Genomic DNA, 26,761 nt, shown 5'->3' with positions numbered 1-26,761 from the left:
TAGGAATTGAAATGAGCTTTTTGCACAATGCTGATTGGTAGAGCTCAACCTTCCATGACCCGTTTGCTTTGTAGCTCCAGCGCCAAACTGAAGCGGCAAGTGCAGTTTAGTGAACTTTAATAGTGGTAGTAGGTAACATCACCTTCCCCATGGCAGACTAGGGTTCGATTCTCCATCTGGGCAAACATAGTCCTTGAGCAAGATTCCCAACACTACATTCTCCTACCTGTGTAACATGATTCACATGTAATAGCTCGGGATACCAGTGTCAGACAAATGCAGTCAATGTAAATATAAACTTGGTTGACTCACATCCAACTATTTATTTTAAACCATACAAAACCAGGTTACATCACATCATGAGTTTCCATCTCCCTCCCAGCACACTCATGCGTTTTTAAATCTCTCATATGGCTGAAGTTCTGCCCACACGGAAAGCAGTAATACTGTTTCCCTCCAGTGTGAATGCGCTGGTGTCTTTGAACAGTACTCTGTTGATTGAAACTCCTCCCACACTCCGAGCACTGATACAGTTTCTCTCCAGTGTGAATGCGCTGATGTGCTTTGAGGTTATACTTCCGATTGAAACTCCGCCCACAGTCTGAGCAGTGATGCAGTTTCTCTCCTGTGTGAGTGAGCTGGTGTGTCTGGAGATGATTCTTCCGATTAAAACTCTTCCCACACTCCAAGCACTGGTACGGCTTCTCCCCACTGTGAACGAGCTGGTGAAGCTGGAGATGACCTGGCTGATTGAAACTCTTCCCACAGTCTGAGCAGCAGTATGGCTTCACTGGTGTGTAAATGCAGGAGTGGCCTTGGAGATTACTCAGCTGAGTGAAACACCTCCCACAGTCCGAGCAGTAAAACGGTTTCTCTCCAGTGTGAATGCGCTGGTGTGTATTTAGAGTACTCTGCTGACTAAAACTCTTCCCACAGTCTGAGCAGTGATACGGCCTCTCTCCCGTATGAACGCGTTGATGTTGTTGGAGATTACCCCGCCGATTAAAACTCCTCCCGCAGTCGGGGCAGTGATACGGCTTCTCTCCAGAGTGGATGAGCTGGTGTCTTCTGAGGTTACTCTGTTGGTTAAAACTCTTGCCACACTCTAAGCATTGGTAAATTGTCTCGTTTTGCATTTGTGGGTCAAATGCGTCAGTGCAGAGAGTACCGGAGGTTGTTTGCTGAGGGCTGGGGCTTCTTCTGGATGCCGTGTCCTCATGCGTTATCTCTCCGAAGTCTGACATGTTCATCTTAGTGTCTTCTTTTGGTGGGTTTCTGGAGCTGTGTAGACAAAGAGGCAAGTTATGAACTATTAATGGAATATCAAATTGTCCAACAACTTGTACATAAAGGGCTTTATAACTAAGCTAATGATAGCAAACTGTTCTGTCATGGTCAAGCTAGTTATACTGGTTGACCAGCATGACCATCTTAAACAAACTAGTCAACCAGTATAACTAGCTTGGTCAAGCTGATCATGCTGATAGACCAGCAAGTCCATCAAATGGACCAGCTTAGACCATCTGAAACCAGCTACCAGCTTACCTGGTTGCAGTGAACTTAATGAACACTCTGTGTTTAAGAGGGACCCCACCCCTGACTGTAAGTATCATGTAAATACATACTGTTGTGTGCAAAAGTTTTGGGCACCCTAAAATAAACACATTAATCAGCCAACATGCTTGTGTGGGGTTCAAATGGGTGGGATGTGGGCTGGTTGAGATTCATAAATGGGCCTCATTGTTACAGCCCACCCAAATCTCTGATGGGTCCCATCTAGGCCATTGGGTCGCAATGTACAACCCAGAAGATGGCTCCTGGTCCCATCGTCAACCCTGGTGGGTATCCATACGGGGGGCCAACGCGGAACCCAGGGACAAAACTTTCTGGTTCCCAGTTGGGTGACCCACACAGGCTCCACACGGACATGTTATCAGGGTGGCGTTGATTTTAAATAAATTGGTGAAAAGTGTGGTTGAGTAATGCTACGTTATGGTCCATTGTGCATGTGCAAAATGACTATAGGCTTTATTATTATTATTTTTATTAAAAAACTGGTGAGCTTGAAGTTCATGATTGTGAGAGGCCTAGTCTAAATGATGTTTAGCAAGCTCGTTTGCTTTCAGTGGAAAAGAAGGAAAACATAATGACATTAAATAATTCATTGATTACTACAAATTAATAACTAGTCTAAATAATCAATCATCAATAAGAACATGTTCAGCACTGCTGTCAACCAAAACAAGCTCAAACCAGCTCAATCTCAAGCTAATCAGGATGGATCAGCTTTCTCTGATGGCTTCCATGTTCATCTACTTTTTAAAACAGGCAGTATTCCTCCTACCGTCCAGAAACACAACGAAGAGTAAAAGCTCAGCAGCTTAAAAACGTTTTCCATTCCACCTTAAATTCTGCTGCAGCTGCTGCACCATTTAAGGTGGCACAGATAATTCGAAGGAGAAGAAGCAGCTTCACGATCAGATCTCCTTACCTTCAACAGCTCAGCCCCTGTTTGTGTTTTCCAGCAGTACCGAAAGAGAACAGTCTTCTCCACCTTTATTATTGGTCTCGCTGGACTCACTCTGGTGGTCGACGAGTCATGGGTGGACCACCATAAGCGGAGAATCTCCTGTAAAGAGCCAATCAAAAACTCCGGCGAGCGGGCCAATCAAATTGGACGGAGTTACGTGAATTCCGGCAAGCTGTCAAAATAAAGGTTTGCATAGCTTACAATCCTTTGGGCACACCTGCTCAAAACCAGCTTGTTGGTCAGATCTGAAACCAACATATAAAATATATATCCAATATTCGTCTATCTACAGTGTTACCATTTCGTTTTGTAATAGTTTGTAACATCAGAAATGTAAAGCTTAAAATTTAGACACTTGTTTGACTCGAGAAAAGGACCAGAAACAATAAAAAGTAATTAAGGAATAGGTAGGTTTTTATTTTAAAAATAAAATCAAAGTAAACATACTCAAAGCAGAAACATTACCACGTGGCCTAAAGCAGTATTTGCATCTGTAGTCCAGGCCAGTGGTCACCAGCTCCTGGAAATCTAGCTCCTGCAAACGTTCACTCCAACCTAAATTCACCCGAAGTCTTTGACTGGAAAAATTAGGTTTGTTAAGTTTGGTTTGTTGGTGAAACCTGCAGGAAGGTAGCTGGTGCGCCATCCAGTACTTTTGGGATGAGTGGAGAAGTTAGGGATTAGGTGGGGTGGTTGCCATCGTGACCTTCCTAATGCTCTTGTCACTGCAATCAAATCCTCAAAACAGTGCTCATCTAAAATCTATTAGAAAGTCTTCTTCCCAGGACAGAGACATTTACTCCAACAAAAGCAGGAAACATTATTTTAATACCCATGATTTTAGAAGAAAGAACAAATTAATGAATGTATAGGTTCTCAAGTACAGTCCTAAAAATATTCAGAGTATTGGAACACTTTTGCCCATTCAGTGTAGCTTAGAATTTTCTGAGGACTTTACTTTTGTCATTGGCTTTGTTTTCTACTTTGTGGAGTAGATGTGATTTATTTAGTTTGTTGACTTAGTTGAAATTTGGTATGTTGACCTGCAAAATACATATTTGAATACCCCTGACATACATACATACCCCTGACATACATACATTTTGTTATAGATCAGGTGGTGACCATCAACAGGGAGGGGCTGGTCCATTTTTGGATTTCTAGATTTTCAGTTATGATGAAAATATACTGTTCAAATTATAAGTAAGCAAACATCAAGTACCAATGATATCTTTGCAGACTTGGCTAATTTGAGGAAAATGGAAAAAATACACCAGGCAAGGTTTCAGTTGTCCAAATCAAGTGTCATGACTTTTTATCCCCCTTTTAATACAATCATGTCTCTTTAATGTACGCATGTATCTGAAGCCTCGCCCACATTCAGAGCAGCAAAATGGGTTTTCTCCTGTGTGAATGCGCTGGTGTGCCTGAAGATTACTCTGCCGATTAAAAGTCTTTCCGCACTCTAAACAGTGAAACGATTTCTCCCCTGTGTGAATGTCCTGATGTGTTTTGAGATGACTTTGTCGACTGAAGCTCTTCCCGCAGTCCAGGCAGTGATATGGTTTCTCTCCAGTGTGAATGCGCTGATGTAGTTGGAGTTGACTCTGATAGTTAAAACTCTTCTCACAGTCTGAGCAGTGATATGATATCTCCCCTGTGTGAATGCGCTGGTGTGCCTGGAGGCTATTCGGTTGATTAAAACTCTTCCCACAGTCTGAACAGTAATATGGTTTCTCTCCTGTGTGAATGCGCTGGTGTCTTAGGAGATTACTCTGATGAGTAAAACTCTTCTCGCAGTCTGAGCAGTGATACGGTTTTTCTCCAGTGTGAACGCGCTGGTGTAGCTGGAGACTACTCAGCCGACTGAAACTCTTCCAGCATCCTGAACAGCAATACGGTTTCTCTCCTGTGTGAATTTGCTTGTGTTGTCGAAGGCTGCTATGTCGATTAAACCTCTTTTCACACTCTGAGCAGTGGTATGGTTTCTCACCTGTGTGAATGCGCTGGTGTGTTTGGAAGCTACTCTGATGACCAAAGCTCTTCCCACAGTCTGAGCAGAAATATGGTTTCACTCCAGTGTGTGTGGATGTTTGCAGGCGCCTGGTGCTTCTTCTGGAACCCATGTCCTCATAATATGGAATATTTCCTTATCTCAAAAGTCTGACAATCTTCTTGGGGAGAATGAAATTGATTTGTGTATGAAACTGGACTGGAGTAGAAGACACTTCTGAGGGAGATACAAACCAAACACATTAATGTCAAATTCAACAAACCGTCTACAAAAATAGTTGTTGCTTGTTGTCTGAATTAAAACATTAATTTTACTAGTTGTTTTCATGCCCTTACCAACTACAATATAAAAAATAGAATGGCAGGTCTTTTCCAAGCTAGCCTCTAAATGACCAAATACGTACCATACATACCATAAGTAGCCCTTGTACAATGATGACATATGAAAAAAGGAAAACACTCAATAACACAGCAAGACTAACAGATCTGAGCATTAAAATGAAAAATTAAGCAGGCTGTCAGCACAATAAACAAGATACCAGCCATTGGACAGGACATGCAGATATGCAGACAAGGAAACTATACCTGCATACCATGTACATAAGGTACCAATGGACATGATGTGTACTGAGAATCTAAAAATTCAACTAGGCCATAAGAAATGCCTAAAGGCAACAGCGGGATCTCTTTAAAGCATGGTCAAGTCAGCCAACTGCAACTCATGTGAGCATGTGAGCATCAGCACCTAAAGCATCACCAGCTTGTCCAGACTGGTCATGCTGATTGACCAACTAGTCCATCAAAAACAAAAAAAAGCACCTTTTCTGGTCTAAGATTACCACATCCAACTCACTTACCAGTAAATTGTGTTTTTACCTACATGCCCAGCTTTTCAACCACCTTGACCATCAAAAACCAGACCATCTGAAACCAGCTACCAGCAGAAGGAAAGAGCAAAAGTGTTGACCGGCTCATCAGCTCAGCTCCAGGTAGAATTCTTCCAGAAGCGTTGAAGGAGCAGAACCTTCTGCTTCTACACGCTGTTACTGAAGAACTCGCTCAAGCCTCACTGCGCCTCACTATGGTGGTCAGTGAGAGCTGCAGACCCCGTGAGAGACTTTCCTGACCGTGCTCTGCTGCATCGCCGAGGAGCAAATTCAATTTTTATTCTGAACTGAGCCAATGAAATTACACGGAATTATGCCACGGACAACTTACTGTCAAAATAAAAGCCTGCATTGCTATTATTTCCCATAGTTGCAAAGTTCAAAAACACAACACACTTTACACTTTGTTTCATTACTATAATCTAAATTAGTAAGGTCAAAACTATAATCTAAAGCCCCCCCAATTTATCTGAAGCATCGTTGATTATTAAAATATCTTGAACCAATAATTCAATATCAATTTCGAGTATACATACATACATATAAATATTTATGTGTACAGAACACTTACTTTAATATGGAAATCTTAAACACAAACTAAATAATAATAATGATAATGATAATAATAATAATAATACTTTTACATGCCTTACTTTGTGCTCTATCATGACCTCATTAATGCACCTTACTGACCAGAGCTCCGAATACAGGGCTTACATAACATCTTAACCCCCTTTCTACTATTGTGTACAGACCCTTTGTGTCACCAAAATAGCTCTGACCCATCAAGGCATGAAACACCAAGATGTTAGCAGCCTATCCTTTAAGTCCTGCAAGTTGTGAGGTGGGACCTCCATGAGCATCAGTGAGCCTTGAGCACCCATGATCCTCTCACTGGTTCACCTGTCACTGTAACACTTTTGGTAAGTACGGAACCTTCAATTAAGAGGTCTTTTTAATTAGCTGGATCAGCTGGATCAGGTGTGTTAAAATCAGGGTAAACATAAAATGTGCAGAGCAGGGAATCCTCCAGGACCAAGGTTGAACACCACTGATCTAGAATAGGGTACAGTTTGCCGATTTCCTTTCCTTACAGACCTAGTAAACCTGGCAATTAACAGGTTTGTTTACTGCAGGCCTACAGGACCAGAGTTGCCCGTCCCTGACCTATAACATGGACTAAAGTACATTGGCATAACTTAAACAGTAACAGTAGTAGCAGCCACCTTGAAGCTATGCTGACACTTTTCTCTTTTTTTATTTTAAAAAGCATGATTCTGGAGCTGTTCTCATTCTGGTATTTAAGCAGCTCACCCAACATGGAATTCCAACCCAGTTTCAGTGCACTTATGCAAATTATTATTTTTTTTTTTTTACTTTTAAAGTTCTGCCCACATGGAAAGCAGTAATACTGTTTCCCTCCTGTATGACTGCCCTGGTGTCGAATGAGGTTACTTTTTCTATTAAAACTCTTCCCACAGTCTGAGCACTGGTGAGGCTTTTCACCCGTGTGAATGCGCTGGTGTGTATGAAGCTGACCCGACTGAACAAAACTCTTCCCGCACACTGAGCACTGGTACGGTTTCTCTCCTGTGTGAATGCGCCGGTGTTGCCGGAACTTCTCCTGGACGCCATATTCTCAATAAGTATCTCGTCCAAGTTCAGCAGTCCATGTTTGTGGAGTTACGAGTGAGTTACCTGGAGCAGAAGACAACATTTGAGGATACAAAAAAGTACCAAAGTATTACCCTGAATGTAACTGCTCATTATCAACTTGAGCTTCAGGTATCAGGCTGTTACCAAAACAAGTCCTTTCAAATAGTTTCCTAATATAAGCTATAAGCTATTCCTAATATAAGCAAGAGGTGATAAGCTTCACTGGAGCTAATACAGTGACAGTCTAGCTCTTATGATGGCAGGTTTCCTCCAAATGACAAGGCCAGGTCCACAGGTTTTGTTAAAAAAGGTATTGAAATGGATAGCAAAACAACCATACACATTTCTTTGGTATTTTGGTTTATTTGGTATATTTTTTCAGAGCTTCATAAAAGTATAGTATAGTATGGGCCTACACATATAAAATGTCTTGGAAACTGCCTACAATGTGTTTCATCCCCCCATTCATAAATTCATCTCTTCAGAAGAGTTTGTTTTGCCATCAGTGTTGCCAGATAAAGTAAATATCAGTGCCTCAAGTTCTGCATTTGTAACAGTGAAGAGTTTTCCATCCATTTTCAAAACATGCCTTGATGATTTTGCTGGTAACTGGTAAAGTGAAAACCTATGCTCGTAAGGTAAGTTGGCTGACCATCACAGTGTACGTTGCATTCGATTCTGGTCACGTTTGTCGACCAATGTGGTCATCCTGTTCTTGCTGGTCAACCAGCTTGGTCATACTAGTCACTTCCTCAGGTTGATCATTCTTGCAGACCCGCAAAACCACCAAACTCCTGGTCAAGAGCTAAACTGGTCAACCAGCTTAACCACCTTGACCATGTTCTGACTTTTATGTGCCTCATCAATGATAATAAGGGTGATAACATGTTTATAGATGTGACTTTGATTCACATCATTCAGCATTGACATTCCTTCTTCTCAACCAGGTCTGGAAAAGGGAGGCTTTCTACCTTCTTTTACATGTTCTGCAGTACAATTTGCCAACATCTCTCCTAACACTCCTCTAAGAGTCAATGACAAACAGATAAACACGTGTAAACAGTGTTTACCAGCTCCCTACCTTCTGTGTGGGTTCCTCCAGCAGGGTTCACCTGAGAAGAACCTCCTGCTTCTACACGCTACAGCTGTTGCTCGGCGATACCTACAGACCTTCCCAGCGCTACTTTCTAACATCAGTGGAGAGTCTCCACCTCCATCGGCCAATCAAATTACAGAGCTCTTATAAGTCCCGATCAGGAGCCAATAACATTATAGAAACTTCCGCCACATCCTGAAAAAAAACTGTCAAAATAAAAGCTGTGCACCACTAGCAGGTTCACTCCAGTGGTCTTCAAAAGTGCCCCTGAAGAGCCATCAAGCCCTCAACACTCAGGATTCTACTAATTAGTCCCTTTAATGGTCCTTGATTGGCTGAATGTGGTGTGTTAGATTTGAAACACACAAAAAAAGACATAATTGATAAGATAAGTACACTAATTAGAATAAGGGCATGTACTTTTTTTAATAATGACCAGGGTTTTTGAAATAGTACAGATAAATTATAATATTACAGAATATTAAATTGTCCGCTTTATTAGTTAAAGCTATGAGGTGATTGTTTAGTGGAAAAGAAATTAACAGTTTCTCTCAGTTCAATCTCAATTGTAGTCGATCAGTCAAGAGATTTCGGGTGATTTCGGGCTTCCATGCTATAAAACACCACAACACACACATCTGTAAGTACATAGTGAAATAAAACTTTTTATGAAAATTGTGACCTAATGTTTGGACAGTGGAGGTTGCAGTAAGTTTAGAGAAAAATAAATTATGACCATGTCAGTTGTGTTTCACATGTATTTAATAAACAAATATGGATATGCAGTCCTAGTTGGCACAAGACAAAGGTGAAGTGAAACACACTGAAAATTAGCTTCCAGTGGCACCTGTCAAGGGGTGGATACATTAGGCAGCAAGTGAACGGTCAGTTCTTGAAGGAAAAATGGTCCAGCTTAAGAATCTGAGACAACTGGGCCAGAACATCTCCAAAACAGCAGACAGGTGAAATGTTTCTAGGATGCAGTGGTCAGTACCTACCAAAAGGTGCTCCAAGGAAGGAAAACCGATGAACCAGCAACAGGATAATGGGCACCCACTGCTCATGGCTGCTCAGCTATACACAACTTACAGGGCTTAAAGGATCTTAAAGGACCATATCAATGCCAAATATTGTGACGGACATACACTGGGCCCTACACCTAACAATTCTGCCATGTAAATTTTTTTTTAGGGCCACTATCAGACACAGGCCCTTAAGTTTTTTGTGGTAAAGTGCATTATTTTTACAGAACTATTACACCAGATCATTCAGGTTACATAAAGCATGTTAAGTAAGGGTATCTATTTTTGTTTGACCGACTCACATATTTCTTCCATCTCCATTTCACATTCGTGTGTATGTAAATTTCTTACATCACTGAAGCTCTGCCCACACTCAAAGCAGCAATACTGTGTACCTCCTGAATGACTGTGTTGGTGTTTTTTGAGGTTCGTTTTTCGACTAAAACTCTTCCCACACTCGGAACAGTGATGAGGCTTTTCTCTTGTGTGAATGAGCTGGTGGGACTGGAGATGACCCAGCTGAATGAATCTTTTCCCGCACTCTGAACACTGGTACGGCTTCTCTCCTGTGTGAATGCGCCGGTGCTGTTTGAGATTACTCTGATTGTTAAAACTCTTCCCACAGTCTGAGCAGGGAAATGGCTTCGACCCTGTGTGAATGCACGGGTGTTGCTGGAAATTACTTTGTCGACTAAAACTCTTCCCACAGTCTGAGCAGTAATACGGTTTCTCTCCAGTGTGAACGCGCTGGTGCGACTGTAGACTACTCAGTTGACTAAAACACCTCCCGCAGTCCACGCAGGGATACGGTTTCTCTCCAGTGTGTACGCGTTGGTGTTTTTGGAGATTACTCTGATGATTAAACCCCTTCCCACAATCTGAGCACTGAAATGGTTTCTCTCCTGTGTGAATGCGCTGGTGCTGTCTGAGATTAGTAAGTCCTTTAAAGCTCTTACCACAGTCCGAGCAGGGATATGGTTTCTCTCCTGTGTGAATGCGCTGGTGTAGTTGGAAGCTACTGTCATATCTGAAACTCTTCCCACAGTCTGAGCAGTAATACGGTTTCTCGCCAGTGTGGATGCGCTGGTGGCGTTGGAGATTAGCCCGCTGATTAAAGCTCTTCCCGCAGTCGGAGCACCGATAGGGTTTCACTCCAGTGTGAATGCGCTGGTGTTTTTGAAGATTACTCTGATGATTAAAACTCTTCCCGCACTCTATGCACAGATAAGCTGTGTCTATTTCAATTTGCCGGTCAAATGTGCCAGTGCAGAGAGTACCAGAGGTTGTTTGCTGAGGACTGGGGCTTCTTCTGGACGCCATATCCTCATGTGGTATCTCTCCAGCAGTCCGACATATTCCACTTGGTGGCTTCTATGGATGTGTTTGTGGAACTAAATTTGAGCAGCAGCCAAATGAGGGAGACTTAGTACAGAAATTCTCTGGGGAGGCAAACAATAACATTTTAAAATATTAATATAAAATACACTTAAATGTCTGACATCATGCACAGAAATATATAAAGATAATCTTTATAGCTCAATTAGTAAACTAGTAATGCCAAACTAAGCAAAGGTCAACACTTGATCCTTCCTAAAAGTTCTCAACTACTTCACTAAGGCTAGCATGGTCCTGGAATGGCTCAAGGAATGCATACAATGGCATGGTCTTGTAGAAGAGGGTCTTTTTGTGTCCTCACCACAAAATTCAGCATCATGTGGACTGATGAAGTTAAAATTTTAATTGAGTATTTTTGGCAGCAAAAGATGATTGCAGATAATTTCACCAAAAGTACACCTCTCCCACTGTTAAGCACAGGGATTCATGTTTCAGGTTTGTGTAGCAGCCAGTGGAACAGGGAAATATTTGAGTGATGAAAGGAACTGATTCAATAAAATACAGGCAAATTACAAAGCCAAACATCATACCATATGTAAAATAAAATAAAAAATTAATAAAAAAAAAGAGGAACACCCCTCTTGAACACCCCTCAAAATCAAACTGAAGGTTTTACCATGGCCCTTACAGTCCCCCGACCTAAACATAACCAAATATCTATGGCTAGACCTAAAAAAAGAGATCAGCAAGACGACCCAAAACCATCACAGGACGAGAACCTTTTTCAAGAAGAAGGGGCGAACCGAACCCCCCCCCCCCCCAAACAAGACCTGAAGGCCTCTCAGCCTCTACAAAAGGTGTTCACAAGCTGTGATCCTCATCAAAGGGGGAGGTACTGTACTGACCAACGCCGGACCCCCCAAACCTTTGCTTTGGACCCTTTAGTTATTTGATCAAGCTGCTAATTTCTTTTTTAATTGTAACCCTTTGGAGATCAGGTCATCTCACTTAGGCAATTTCTGCATGCCAGTGTGGTGATATTGCCATCTTGGCAAAATCAATGGCTAACACATACAGATTAAGGTAGTCATCCTATGAGGCGAATAACAACAAATAATCAGATTACCCCATCAACACTAATCTCAGACTGAGGAGAGCACTCAGCCTCACCATCACCCAAAACCCACACAGGAGCAAACATCACCACCATTACACTGTGAGAAATCTGGCCGGAAGCAGCCTCCCGTGTCAGTTTCCATGTGTTTCCACTAATAACACCCCGAAAATCTCTCGATCAGAGTCTCTACGCCTGAATTTAAACTCTAATGAAAAGCGTAAACACCTTCAGCAGTTGCTCCAGCAGCGCTGTAGGAGCGGAACCTTCTGCTTCTACACGCTGATGTTGGACTCGCTGGAGCTCCACTGCGCCGCTCTGTGGTGGCGGGCGTAACGACGGGTTGCACTGCCTTGTCAACACGTGCTACCTTTTATTATTACATTATTTTAAAGATGCCCGATCTTATTATAATTATTATTATTATTATTATTATTATTATTATTAGACCCTCAGAAAACTAATAATTATAATAATGGTCATAAAAAAAACTCACGACATTCAAAAATGTGGGTCTGCGCTATGTAGCACAACAGGACAGTCAGACAGAAGGTGGAAATACTGGGCTGACTGGTCACCTTCAGAAGATAAAATTGTCCACTGAAAGTTATAAAGGGACTGACCCTGCTAGAAAAAAAAAGGCTGCCAAGCTCTAGCCGGTCAAACTGGGTGACTGGTTTAGTTCTTGACAAACATAGTGTGTGTTTTTTCAGTTTGATGGTTTCTGATAGTTCTTGATGGTTCTGGCATGACCAACCTGAGCAAGCGAATTAACCAGAATGGTGGTCGTACAAGGGCACAAGTCCCCAGCCAGGCAAGAATAGTCCTTGAGCAAGACTCCTAACCCAACAGTCTCCTACCTGTGATTCTGCTCTGGATAAGAGTACTTTCTGAAGCTGAATAATGCCAGTCTGACAAACTGCAAATTTCATCTGGAGAAAGAAAAAAATATATATACAAACAAACATACTCTTCTTCTAAATATACCTTATGGTTTGTGTTTGTAATAAGCTTATAAAAACGACAAATCGCTGCATATTTTAAAAGTTATTTATTAATTGTTTATTTCAGCTTGTTATTTTTAACTTTTAAACAATTCATACATTGTATTAAACATTAGTTACTAGCAACCAACAAAAAAGAAATAAATGAATTAAGCAGTTAAAAAAAAAAAAAAAAAGAATGCTGCAAATTCTCCCAATTCAACTATCATTTTTGACGTCTTACAAAACGGGCAAAAACCCAATAGGCCTTTATCACAGCGACTGCGTTGTCACGTCCGTCTCTGAAAGACATAGCGTTACTGGACTGCAAGTAGAGCGATCACTGGTTTTCAGCTTCCTTAAAAATCTTTATTGGGCTTTAGCCCAGTTAACAGTAGGCCAGCCAAAATGTCTGGAATTCGCTCCAACACAGACGGAAGGCTACTTTGTCTTGGCCAAAGGTTCAAAACATTAGCCTGACCCTGATGGCAAAGCATATCAGAGTCGGATCTGCTAGGAGTCCGCCTGTGATGAGTCTTGCCATTTACAGACGGAGCCATTTATTTATTCTGCCACCAAACCCGTCTCTGAATGGATAAACTAAAGACCAGCACTTACTGAGCTTCATTTTATACATTCAGTTTACACATTCTTAGTCTGTGTAAACATTAGAAACATTAGCGAGTGCCTTAAACACCACAACTATCAAAGTCACAGCATCATATTTCTACATTAAACTACTCAACCAGACACGGCACTGAGGGTATCCGACATCAGTGAATCTGACATTTTTAGTCCAGCTTTGGACCAGTTCTTTCATGGTCAATGAAATGTGATGCATAAATTGACTGAGTCACGTTGCTGCCTATCTTTTACCTCGATCCGATTTGAAATTCCTCATTAATGCGCATCAGAATGGAAAATGGATCATGTGAAAACAGGTTATGTGAAGCACTGCTCGTTTGCATGTCCAAGTCAGTTTAGAAGCGTGAAATGTTCTGATGAATGCTTGATATAGGTCACTTTTTTTTTTTAAAAAAAAGAGCCTAAAAGCCTAAAAAACAGATTTGGTGAGAAAAGCGGATTTAGCCTAAATGCACTCATGTGTTTTTAAATAAGTCGTATATCTGAAACTCTGTCCACATAAAACACAGAAATATGGTTTCTCTCCAGTGTGAATGCGCTGGTGTCTTTGGAAGCTACTCAGCCGATTAAAACTCTTCCCACAGTCTGAGCAGTGATGTGGTTTCTCTCCTGTGTGAATGAGCTGGTGTGCTTGAAGATAACTGGGTCGATTAAACGTTTTCCCACAGTCTGAGCAGGAATATGGTTTCTCCCCTGCATCAGTGCACTGGTGGAGCTGGAGACTACTCTGTCGCTTGAAGCTCCTCCCACAGTCAGAGCAGTAATTCAGCTTCTCTCCGGTGTGAATGCGCTGGTGTGTTTGGAGACTACTCATTTGATTAAAACTCTGTCCACACTCGGAGCAGAAATATGGTTGCTCTCCGGTGTGAATGCGCTGGTGTCTTTGCAGATTATCCTGGTAATTATAACTCTTCCCACAGTCTGAGCAGCGATACGGTTTCTCTCCAGTGTGAATGCGCTGATGATGCTGGAGACTATGCTGTCTTTTAAAGCTCTTTCCACACTCTGTGCAGCGATACGGTTTCTCTCCGGTGTGAACGTGCAGGTGTCTTTGAAGATTACTCTGATGGTTAAAACTCTTCCCACAGTCTGAGCACTGATAGGGTTTCACTCCAGTGTGAATGCGCTGGTGAGCTCTTAGACTACTCAGCTGACTAAAACTCTTTCCACAATCGGAGCAGGGATACGGTTTCTCCCCAGTGTGAATGCGCTCATGTTTTTGGAGATTGCTCTGATGATAAAAACCTCTCCCACACTCTGAGCAGTAATATGCTTTCTCTCCTAAGTGAATCCATTGGTGTTGTTGGAGATTACTCTGATGGTTGAAACTCTTTCCACATTCTGAGCAGCAAAACGGTTTCTCTCCCGTGTGAATGCGTTGGTGTTGTTCAAGATTGCCCTGTCGATTAAAACTCTTCCCACAATCTGAGCAGTGATACGGTTTTACCCCAGCGTGAATGCGTCGGTGTCTCTGAAAGTTATTTTGTCGATTAAAACTCTTCCCACAGTCTGAGCACTGATACGGTTTATCTCCTGTGTGAACGCACTGGTGTCTTTGGAGATGACCCAGTTGTTTGAAACTCTTCCCACAGTCTGAGCACTGGTGAACTGTTTTCTTAGCTACTTTCTTCTCTACATGTCTCTGGGATGCGTTGGTGGAGTGAGTACCAGAGGGTCCTCTCTGAAGACGAGTGCTTCTTCGGGATGCCATATTCTCACAGGTCATCTCACCTTATTTCAGCAGTCGGACTCACGCCTCTTGGTCCCATCTTTCTATGTTAATTTCAGTAGTGCATGAAAATGGATACTAGTAGCAGATAATGTCTGGGGAAGACAAAGTAAAAGACAAATCTTTTGACTATGAAACCAACATAATCCAATATATGTTACTTAAATGTTATCAGGTACACACAATGGGTTGGTGTCCCAGTGAAGCCAGGGTCTGGACTACAAAGCATTCAAAATAGAAATTGAAAGGTGAAAACACATTTAGAATCAGGTTTAATCTCGGTTTTGGATACAGACCCTATATGTCAAAGGAAAACTAACTATTTTCTACTGTATGCATTCAGCTACTTAAAGTTGCACGTAGTGCTGACACAGATGTGCAAATGCACACACAGTGTTGTCCAATGGAATTGGAATTGGGGAGGAGATAGGGTGGTGATCATCCAATATCCTTATTTCACTAAGTTCTTGTCGCTGAATGCAATCAAATTTTCACAGCAGAAAGCCATGGATCACATTAGTGAGCCTATGACCCTGTCACTAGTTCACTGGTTGTCCTTTCTTGAAGCATCCGTAAAAGACCCGCCTGATGTTTTGGACATGTTCTGACCCAGTTGTCTAGAAAACACACTTTTTGGTTCTTGCCAAAGTGTCTCAGATTCTTACGCTTGCCCATTATTCCCTGCTTCAACACCTCCATCACCTTCAACGACCGACTGTTCACATGCTGCATGTATGCACCCCTTAACAAATGCCATAGTAAATGAAGAGAATCAATGTTACGGCTGACTGCATTGATCTGCCATCATTGGAAAGTTCAAAAAAAGTCCAAGATACAGTCCTTATTAGTGGTGGTAGCCAGCTTGTATGGGTATTGTACAAAACACTCTATGGTAGAATACTGAATACTGTAGCACCGGTTAAACAGTTTAAATTAAAGGTTTTCTGTAATATAAGAGTCTGGTCATTTATTGATCACTTTAAAAAAGTCAGTCAACTTCACTGTCGTATGCATTTATACACAAAAACTACATCTTTTTATGCATACCTGGTCACCTTAAGCCAGGGGTGTCCAATCTTATCCGCAAAGGGACAGTGTGGCTAAGGGGTTTTCATTCCAGCCAAGGAGAAGCACATGTGATCTGAGATCAAGGTCTTAAGAATGGCTCTATTTATATTAATCAAACTTAATTATACTCATTTTATGTCTGTTTTTATTACTTGATACACTTAGTGTAGTTCTGCATTTATTCTGCACTCCCTTTATAACAATAAAGGTTAATTATCCCTATAAATAACGCTCTACATTTTTCATATTAAACTATTAGAGCGTCCAGCAGCACCTCAACCCAAACCCAGGCCCTACATCGAACATCACTCAGGTCTGGAGGCTGCTTTCCCCGTCCGTTTGCATGTTTACCTACATTTTAAACAGCGAATATCTCTCCAGCAATTTCTCAACATTTAAAAACGTTACATAAGCAGTGTTTATCAACACATACCTTCACAGTTCAGCTCCTGTTTGTTTATGTTCCTCAGCGCTGAATGAGCGGAACCTCCTCCTCCTGCTGCTGCTGCTTCTACTCCCGTCCGCAAAGACACGCGTTCGTTTCCGGTAGATCATAATTCCCCACCACGATGAAAAACTACAGCTGTTAAAATGTTAAAAACAGCACTAAACATTAAACCGAACTCTTTTGTGCACCAGTAAGCGACAATCAGTGAAACAGAGAAAAAAGAAACTTCTAAAAAGTTCACTGAAACCTCATTTCCTGTCTGGGGTCCTTCACTGATTTACTAACCATGCGGATTTGCACGGCATCAGCTTATGCCTTTTTATTCAGTGATGGTCTGAGCTGTAGATCAGGCAAAAGCAAAACGGAGATTCAGCAAGGATTCAAACTAGTCAAAACTATTAAATATACAAAATGTAAATATTATACTAAAGAGCTAAAACCCTGAAGTCTGCATGTCTAGGCTGTTTCATACTGGTCTGGGGCTGCTTGGTGAAAATACCACTGTTTAAAACAAAGTATGTTCTGGCTGTTGCAGATGGCCTGCTGTGTTGGTCAATATATTTTTAAAGCATTGATATAAATTGAATATAAATTATTATAATAAAAAATGCTTAGATTTAGCTAGCTATATACTGCTGCTAGGCAATGGTAACACTAACTATAATTCCAAAATGTGCCTGTAAATCTGCAACTCACATAAATTACATTAGTAACACATCTATAAACAACCATGACCACAGGTTTTATTTTTAATTTCTAAGAACTGTAAAAAAAATGTCATTTTTACTCATACTTTTGCTGGTAGCTGATTTCAGATTGTCAAATCTAGACATTACTATTTGTCAAGATGGTTAAAAAGCTAATTATCCAGGAACAAAACAAGTTACTTTTGTCCCTCAGTTAAAAAAACAATCTGGTGTTGATTTAAAAGTGTAACTTTTAACTTTTAACACAATATTATTAAGAACATTCAAATATTACTGAGGTCTCCAAATAGATTTTGTGTCTTTATAAAGATGTATAACATAACATTTCAATGTTCCTTTTAATATTTAGTATAATACAATATTTAATATACTTTATCATCCTTTCATGTTTTTTTAACTCACAATTAAATTAAAAAAAGGCAAAAATATTTATACAACCAGGGTTGGTTTCCCAGACAGTCCATTTTTTGAATGTAAAAAATAATGCAGAATATTTGTGTCATAGGGCTTAATATTTTTTACCAAACTAAAAAAAAGACAATGTTAGTAAAAACAGAAATATACATCAGGTCAGTTTTAAGATTAACATTGAGAGGTAGCGTTAATGTATAATTTACCTCATGACAAATGAGCCTCGAGCTGATCTGTTTTTGAATTTACACCTGTTTTAGTTGTCGAAAAGCTGATACTGGCGTACCCAGCTAATGATAAATAATAAATATTATAAATTCTAATGGAGATAAACACAGAACATGTAGAGCGAGCATTAAGGTGGAGGTATTAATACATAAATATTGCACTGTTGCAAAAACGCTGTGATGTGTTCTACTGCAAAATGTAAAAAAAAAAAAAAAAAAAGGAAAACCACAAATCAAAAATCATTTTAATCAGCTTAACAGAAAAAAACATTCTTCAGGATTGCAGTGAAGTATGAAGATAAACAATCATTCAGCAAACATGTAAAAGTGCGAGATGTGGAAAGAATAAAAATACAGAACAAGAAATTGTGTTCATTTCAACACAAACTCATGTAAAAAGTTAAATAATGGAAAGATATTAAAAACAGATTACATCAGCATTTTGTGTTATTATATTAAGACATTAAGAACCACAGAAATCAGCAGACTAAACAGTAAAACTACAGTAATGGAGACTTCATTAACTGGCTTATAAACATATTCAAACACAAGATTGTTGGTTTAGTTACATCAACACAAATTATGTTTATGTTGGTCCTCTTGCTTATCACAATGACATCTGCAGCAGTCACAAAGGTAATTGAATTCAATCTCAACAATGTCACCTTTGACCCACTTCCACAATGGTGGAAGTTCCTGGCCCCATGAGCACAGGCTGTACGCCAAGCATTGTAGTATAGTCAAGCTAGCATTAGCGCACAATTTTGGGTAATAATTTTACAGTGGAGACTTTTTGTTTATCCTCTGCTCAGTCAAAGAGGGTTGTATGTCCACTCCCTCCTTCACTTTATTTAGCCACCCCACTTAGTCTTATACTGGTTTACAAGACAGACAAACCCAAAAAACTTAACAACATTATGAGCTTAATAATGACTTTGGAAGCAGGTGTGTGACATGTAGCTTCCACGTTAGGTTGGTGCAGTTTAAGCTTCCAGTATGTGTTGGCTACATTAGCTTTGTGGCGCAAACTTATTTTTTATGGAAAACTTTCTAATTTCTTTCACAAAATGAAAGGTATTGTTTCTTGATGTCTCATTAAATGTCTTCTCTGTCCAAAGCTCTATTCGTATGGTTTTAAATGTACAGGTGGTCCTGGGGTCATTTTCTGTTTTGGAAGAACTCCCTAGGGCTTTTGGTGCTTCTCCATTTGGATCGGCTGTGCCTCTATTTTTCTCCTCCTGAGGAAATTACCTGCTGTTTTACAGTGCTTTGTCCCAACCAGATTTACAGGTCTGAGGTTTTCTAGACAGGTGGAACCTCAACAATCTGGGGGGTGTTTTGTCAGGAAGTGACAAAAACAATTTAAATGAATGAGATGCTATGTTGGGAATGATAATGTGACCACATGACCATGTGATGCAAACAAGTACTAGAAACTATATCTGGCTGTGAGAAAAAAGTACATTTTGATTTGCGACGTTCTCATGCCAAAGCCCTCCCAGACAGGTTCACTTTCAAAGTAAGCAGATGTCAGAGGTTCCACCTATATTCAAAGCAGCAATTTGTCCAGTGTGAATGCGCTGGTGTCTTTGAAGATTACTCTGCCGATTAAAACTCTTTCCACAGTCAGAGCACTGAAATGGCTTCTCTCCAGTGTGAATGAGCTGATGTTCTTGGAATATACTCTGTCGATTAAAACTCTTCCCGCACTGTAAGCACTGGTATGGTTTCTCTCCAGTGTGAATGCGCCGATGTTGGAGGAGGCTACTTTGATAACTGAAACTCTTCTCACAGTCTGAGCAGTGATACTGTTTTTCACCGGTGTGAATGCGCTGGTGAGCTTGGAAACTACCATGTCTAGTAAAACTCTTCCCACACTCGGAGCAGTAATACAGGGTCTCTCCAGTGTGAATACGCTGATGTTGTTGGAGATTATTCGGCTGATTGAAACTCTTCCCGCAATCAGTGCAGAGATATGGTTTTTCTCCACTGTGAATGCGCTGATGTTTCTGGAGACAGCTCTGACGATGGAAACTCTTCCCACAGTCTGAGCAGAGAAATGCTTTCTCTCCTCGGTGGATGCGCTGGTGTCTTTGGAGATTACTTTGATGATTAAAACTCTTCCCACAGTCTGAGCAGCAATACGGTTTCACTCCAGTGTGAATGCGCTGGTGCGTCTTTAGGCTACTTAGTTGATTAAAACTTTTCCCACAGTCTGAGCAGTGATATGGCTTCTCTCCAGTGTGAACCCGTTGGTGTGTTTGGAGGTTGCTCTGAAGATTAAAGCTCTTCCCACAATCTGAACAGTGATACGGTTTCTCGCCTGTGTGAACCCGCTGGTGTCTTTGAAAGTTACTTTGTCGATAAAAGCTCTTCCCACAGTCCGAGCAGTGATACGGTTTATATCCGGTGTGAATGCGCTGGTGTATTTGAAGAAGACTCTGCTGAGCAAACCGTTTCCCGCAATCTGTGCAATGAAATGGTTTCTCTCCGGTGTGAATGCGTTGATGTTGTTGAAGATTACCCAGCCGATTGAAGCTCTTCCCACAGTCTGAGCAGTGATACGGTTTCTCTCCTGTGTGAATGTGCTGGTGCCTTTTGAGAAGACTACGTTGATTAAAACTCTTCCCACAGTCTGAGCACTGGTGAGTTCTCTTCTTGTCTACAGGGTTCTGCATTTGCCTGTGAAATAATTCCTGAGAACTGGTGCTTCTTCAGGTTAAAAGAATTCTCATAAGGCGTCTTGCCGAGTTTCAGCAATCGGAGGAACCCCTCTTGGTGGTTGCATCTTTAATGGGATTGCTGAGCTGAGTACAAATATGGATACTTGGAGCAGACGAAAATGCCCTGGGGGGACCAAAACAAAGACAATGTGTCCATTAACAAATTTGTAAGTTGATTCCTATTTAGATATGCTATTTTTTATTTCAGGATTTGTCTCTCCCAATAGTATGCTACTGATACCAAACTGAGCAAAACAAAACATATATATACATATATATTGCAAGTTTGGTAGAGCAGGAGACACAAAGACAAGCAACATCAACTTAATCAACTCTGGTTGATTCTCAAGCTATCATCCTTCAGCCCAATCGCCAAAAATCTAAGCTCACAGAAGAGCATGATGATGATGATGATGATGATGATTTCGCATTTCACGGCAATCTTGGAGCATCTATCTACCATCTGATAGTAGCCGCAAGAAGAATTGGCAGTCCAATGAACAATAATGATGCATATTACAATACATATTTATGCAAGTCAGTGTAGAAAGATCTTTATTCCCAAGTTATTTTTGGAGCATTTCTATTGGCCCATTCATCATTAAATTTGGAAACAATATATAAGAAACAACTTGAAATAAGAAAAAATAAGATACAAGGCTTTTGCATATACACACACAGGTATACATGTCTACAGATCACTGTTGAAAAACATTTGTAAATTGGTTGACCAGCTTAGTTCTTAACTTTCGTTTGAGTCAGGCTGAGGAGCTGGTCATCCAACTTAGGTATGATCAAGCTGGTCATCCTGGTTGGCCAGTTTGGCAGCTTGCCCACTAGCTAGTCAATCAAACTCAAATAGGAAAATCCACCATACTGCCTAAGAGCTGGTTAACCAGCTGGTTTACCAGGATAGGGAATGTTTTCACCTGGTTAACCAGCCTTTTAACCACCTTGCCCCTTAAATACCATGATTATGGTATTTGCACACAGGTAGATTCTTCAGCAGGGGGTATGCTTTTACCTCCTCACTAGAGGAGCCAGTCGACCACCTTGACCATCAAAGACCACCATCTGAAACCAGCTATATTTATCAGCAACGCGGTGAATTAACCCAAGAAATGAGGAGCACTGCACTGAAAGGAAAGCTGTCTGTGATCTTACATGTCCTACATGCAGAAACCGTGTTTATTCAACAGCTCCATACCTTCACCAGCTCAGCTCCTGTCTGGGGTCTGCAGCGCCGAGCGGAACCTCCTGCTTCTACTCGCTGTTGTTTTTGGACTCGCTGTAGCTCCACTGCGCCACTCTGTGGTGGCCGACGGAGTTGCCGGTTATAGCCGAAGGAGATGCTGAAAATACAGGACTTGCCTCACTGAGCTTAATGTCTAACTATGTATATAATAAAAAAATAAACAAAAAATAAACACATACATGTATATATATTATTATATTTGAGTACAAATTATATTTTCAGTACATTTCTTTACTTATTTTTCTTGTGATCTCAAGACATTTTTTTTGGTTTCATGATTTCCTTTCTTGAGATCTGAACTTATATTTTTTTTCTCAAGAAAGCACATTTTGGTTGTAAAAAATGAGGACATTGGGAACACACCAGTATTCACTGTGATTGGGATGTTGTGGCCTACAGCTTCAAGAAAGCCCTAGCTAAATACTGTACCTCTAAAAACATGCAGTGATGTTACCAAGGCCAATGAATAGCTCTAATAACCTGTATGGCCTGGTCATCTTCTTTCATTTCAATGTGTGTCATACTAGCATTATAAATGATCTCACTTTTACTCCCATTTCACTTTATTTATTTATTTATTCATGCCATGAATAAATAAATAAATAAATAAATAAATAAATAAATAAATAAATAATAAAATCATTTATCAGGACACTGATTTGATTACTGATTTAAAATTCAATGCTTTCAGAACCGAGGTGAAACCACAGGACTGTTCTCTAGAACGGATGTGTGGTTATCTACAACCTGCCTTTGGGCATTTTTCAGGCTGCGTCAGGAAACAGTTTGACCAATGACTGAAGTAGCTGCTGGTGTATGTAGCCAGTTGTGGCAAGCCAGAAGGTGGGACTGAAGACACTGTAAGGGATTAAAGCTGTATACATTCAGAATGAGCCTGGGGCCAGTGACTATGTTACTTTATCGTGCATTGTGGGCAATAACAGACAAAAGTTAGTGTAAACATTTAACTCTAATTTAAGATTTTGTTTCTACAGTTTTCAGCAATATTTTACTGTATTTTATATTTTGTGTTCTATAGTCTTATTGCTCTAGGAGATCCAATGTCCAAAAGAGGACATTTGGTCACCCTACTTTCAATGGCCTTAGTTTTGATGTTCGATTTCATACTTTTCTGTCAATATCTGACACACAAGAACCTTGACGGCCACAGAATCTATTCATTTGCACCTTTAATGGGTAAATGCAAAATCATACAGTATACACCAAAGTAGATAGTGTAGGAGATCCAACCTAAACCTCTACTGCCTCGTTTGCAGATTTGCAGACATAGAAGCGTAATTCCCTGAGGTGCCCAAAGCTCGTTTATACATAAAAAACCATAACATTCAGTAAAAAAATAAATGTAGACATAATTCCTGCACTGCCCATCATATGTAAGATTTACTGGTTCAAGCTTAGAAAAGCTGGTTCAAGGATTTCTGTATATCGCCACCTACTGTTTGTCCCATGGCATTACTATCTATGCAGATTTCATAAATACAGATCAGTGAGAGACAAACAACTAAAACATAAGAATGACTCCACATTCAAACAGGCTTAATCAGATTAAGTATTTAATAAATATATATTTATTTATTATTAAATAATACATCCATATTAATAGTATGCTTATTTTTCAGCAGTATTTGCAATAAACAGATTTACAATATTTGATGGATCGTAGGAGAATTTCAGAGTCTTCTGCTCATGATTTGAGTCTGAACTTCACTTTAGGGCTGTCAAAGTCTCACTACTTTTATTCAGTGCAGTCCAGTATGCGATTCTCTCTGTTGATTAGCCAAAGGTGTCCGAGATCGTAGGACAGGTGTTTGACTTTCTCAGAATGCTGAACGTGGCGCCACTCAGTGCCAGCAGGGTTGCATGGTGAGACGCCTTCCCTGCAACAATCAAATTGCAAGATATTATTTTTCCATGTTCTGTGTTGTATGTATACGCAACCATGACTGTCAAACCTCAACTACACTGAACAATTGCTCAAGGTACGTACCTTTTGTAGATATCCCCTAGCGAATTGACCCCATAGACCTGTCCATCAGTAGAAACTTCAATCATTGCAAGAGATCCAGATATATGCTCCAAGTCTAAAGAGCCACCACAAGCTGTTGGAGTCACACCCTGAAATAAAACAGAATAAACAAATAAGAAAATTAAGAATTCAGGATATCAATGGAAAACAATACATTCTGACTCACAATTGCTCTCACCTTCATAATGTATATTTCATCTGCAGCGTTTACTCCCCAGCAACTGTATGGTCCACAGCTGTAGTACCTAAGCTTTCCTGGGAGCTGTGTCCAGGAGGCACGACTACCTGGCCCTGCATAGCCTGTGGTCGCTTCTTCACCCAGGCAGAAGACCACGCTGCCCATGTTGACACCTGCTGCGAACATCTTTCCTCCTGCATCCACCTGTCTCATCAGGCCTTGGAATGGTAAGGACACAAAGTGGAAAAGACAGAAAGAGATGGATGGAAATTCAGCTGAATAGAAAGGAAGTGGAGGACCTTACAGTCCAGCACTTTTACTATATCTGTGATCTTCCCAGAGGTTTCACCTCCAACAGAAACCTTATTTTTTTGTCAGGCATGGTGGATAAAGGTGCAAACTCTAAGACGGCATCGGCTAATAAAAGCTACTTTGGCTTGGATGCATGGTTCTAGGACAATGCCTTTGGGATTGTCCAACCCTTGTCTTGGACGATCCCCTGACCTCCACATTTTGGTTGTTTTCTTCTCTAACACACTTCAACCGCACATTAGCTGAACCATGGGTGTAGGAAGCACTAAAATGTGCAGGGCAGGCGGTTCTTCAGGACAAGGGCTGGGATCTACAGTTCTAGTATCTTTTAAATGAGTTGTAATTTTTAAAAAAGATTTTTTAAAAGTTTTCCACTGATTTGTTAGGCCCACCTGACAATTCCACATTTTTGCTCCAGCCAAGATCTCAACACAATAGGTTTGCAGAGGTTATCAGATCTGACCCTTGAATCCAGTTTCAAGTCCAGGACTTTGTAATGATAATTTTGGAACTTCATGGCCAACCAAATACATGAACTGCCCTTTAACTTCTAGTTCCAGGACTGAAACATGGCTTTAAGGTTCAGATTTCAAGACCTGAGGGTTGAAGCAAATATGTGGTCTTCTGTGCCCCGATGGAATGAAATAAGGGTTTTTATTTTACGCTTCACCAATGCACCTTTTATTTTTTTGAAACAGAGCAAGTTAAATTCCTGTCAAGTATGCAAAAATCAGCTCACCTGGGACGGCAACCCAATCTCCTTTCACAAGTTTGTGGATGTTGTTAGTTGAGTTGACTCCCCAGACTCCAGCAGGTCCCACACTGACATGCTTCAGCTGTCCGGGTAACCTTATCAAGCTGGAACCGTACAGAGTGAAGATTTCACCTTTTGGGCACACTCCAAACACATGTCCGTTCCCAGCATCAACCTGCTTCAGCCTGCCTGACACTGTTGTACACTCCAGAGCTGTGAGACCACGAGATGAGAATGGAATCAGTGAGGGGAAAAAGGACTCTCATCATGCACTTCACTTACTTGCCACCACCCACAAATATCCAGTCAAAAGCTGACCACTGGTAAGAGGCTAGAGAATGGCTGTGGACCAAAAGAAGGGCTATAGTCTCTAACTATACACCAGCAAGGTGAGCTACAACAGAGGGGTTTCTGATAGAACAGACTGAAAGAAGGCTAACAAAGTATGCAGAGAAGCAGCTAGACTACAGTCTGGAATTATACAACTACAAAGTGCTTCTATATGGTCAGTGGAGCTGACAAAATGGACAGTGAGTACATAAATGAGAAGGTGGTATTAATATTATGGCTGATAGATGTATATTTTACTTTAAAAATACACACAGACTCACCCAGACAGCCTATCCAAAGGTTTGGGAGCAGAAAAAGGACTGCTGTTCTCTTCATGGTCTTCAGTTTGTATTAGTGTTTGTCCTGATGGACACTACACACTGGACACACAACACACTTAACTGCCTTTAAAAGATTATTTTTGGGTCATGTTGACTCATGTGGACCAATGGGGAGTGGAGGCCCAAATATGCTACGGGGCATATCTGACTGAATGTGTGTTGAGTAAATATTGCGTTATTGTTAGCCTTGTGGAATCTGTGCAAATAACCATGCCTTGCAGGTTCCCGAAAGTCTGCAGATTTTTGTACCATAACCCAGGGGGGAATGATCTCTCTACGTTCATCTACCTTACCTTATTCTGAATTGATCAAATGGTGCTGACTCAGGTGTTTAACAAGCGTTTATTGTTCAAAAACAATTGCTGAGCAAGAGAGGTTCAAAAGATTCTTAAGTGCTTCAATGTCTAAAGTGTGTCTAATTGCTGGTCACAACAAGATTCATTTTCAGTTGTTTAATTTTCTCAAGTGTGATGTTTCTCATGTATTTTAATAGGGCTTGTTCAGCTGGAGCAAACCCTATTGCATTTCAGTGTTATACTGACTTCATATATTGCTGCTGTCCAATGAAAATTGTCTTGAAATTAAATATGACTTGGAACAAATGTTTATTTTACATTCACTTCCATTCAAAGTTAAGATAATTTTTGCCTTCTTCTGTAAAATGGCCATTTTAGAGATACGTGGTTTTTTTTACACATTAAAGATAGTTGCCATTAGAATTGCATTCATCAGTGTAGTTGGCTCGATAAAATGTGAGTTGGAATGTAGCACCGTTACACAACCCGCCTTGTGCACACTTGCAGCCTTCTGTCATACAATGGAGCAATGTAACTATTACCAGAGTTTCTCAGTGAGTTTAGTCCCGTCCCAATGTGCCATGTCACTCATTTTTACAGACTGTGCACTAATGTCAGGTTATATTAATCCAGTGCAAATTAATATATGTGGAG

The 26,761-nt window shown here is 40.7% G+C and overlaps 3 protein-coding genes across 3 annotated transcripts; all 3 read right to left on the bottom strand.

The window, feature by feature from the left end:
• Positions 1-319: 319 nt before the first annotated feature.
• Positions 320-2,624, bottom strand: LOC140565039 (uncharacterized). The gene is made up of 2 exons (XM_072690785.1): positions 2,492-2,624; positions 320-1,281 (listed from the first exon to the last, which is right to left on the bottom strand). The coding sequence occupies exon 2, from the start codon at positions 1,248-1,250 to the stop codon at positions 348-350; it is 903 nt and encodes a 300-aa protein (XP_072546886.1). The 5' UTR covers positions 1,251-1,281; positions 2,492-2,624; the 3' UTR covers positions 320-347.
• A 1,189-nt stretch (positions 2,625-3,813) lies between these two features.
• Positions 3,814-21,869, bottom strand: LOC140565127 (uncharacterized). Its single transcript, XM_072690934.1, has 6 exons — positions 21,802-21,869; positions 19,496-20,718; positions 16,058-16,065; positions 13,938-14,491; positions 9,499-10,405; positions 3,814-4,659 (listed from the first exon to the last, which is right to left on the bottom strand). The coding sequence occupies exons 2-6, from the start codon at positions 20,547-20,549 to the stop codon at positions 3,829-3,831; spliced, it is 3,354 nt and encodes a 1,117-aa protein (XP_072547035.1). The 5' UTR covers positions 20,550-20,718; positions 21,802-21,869; the 3' UTR covers positions 3,814-3,828.
• Positions 21,870-23,605: 1,736 nt separating this feature from the next.
• On the bottom strand, positions 23,606-25,806 carry LOC140565040 (fish-egg lectin-like). The gene is made up of 5 exons (XM_072690787.1): positions 25,752-25,806; positions 25,126-25,353; positions 24,075-24,292; positions 23,858-23,985; positions 23,606-23,747 (listed from the first exon to the last, which is right to left on the bottom strand). Exons 1-5 carry the CDS (start codon positions 25,804-25,806, stop codon positions 23,606-23,608), a joined length of 771 nt encoding a protein of 256 aa, XP_072546888.1.
• Positions 25,807-26,761: the final 955 nt, after the last annotated feature.

Source organism: Salminus brasiliensis, chromosome 11 (assembly GCF_030463535.1).
Source record: "Salminus brasiliensis chromosome 11, fSalBra1.hap2, whole genome shotgun sequence".
NCBI lineage: Eukaryota > Metazoa > Chordata > Actinopteri > Characiformes > Bryconidae > Salminus > Salminus brasiliensis.
The sequence above is the reverse complement of the archived record's forward strand: the minus strand, read 5'-3'. Positions and strand labels throughout refer to the sequence as shown.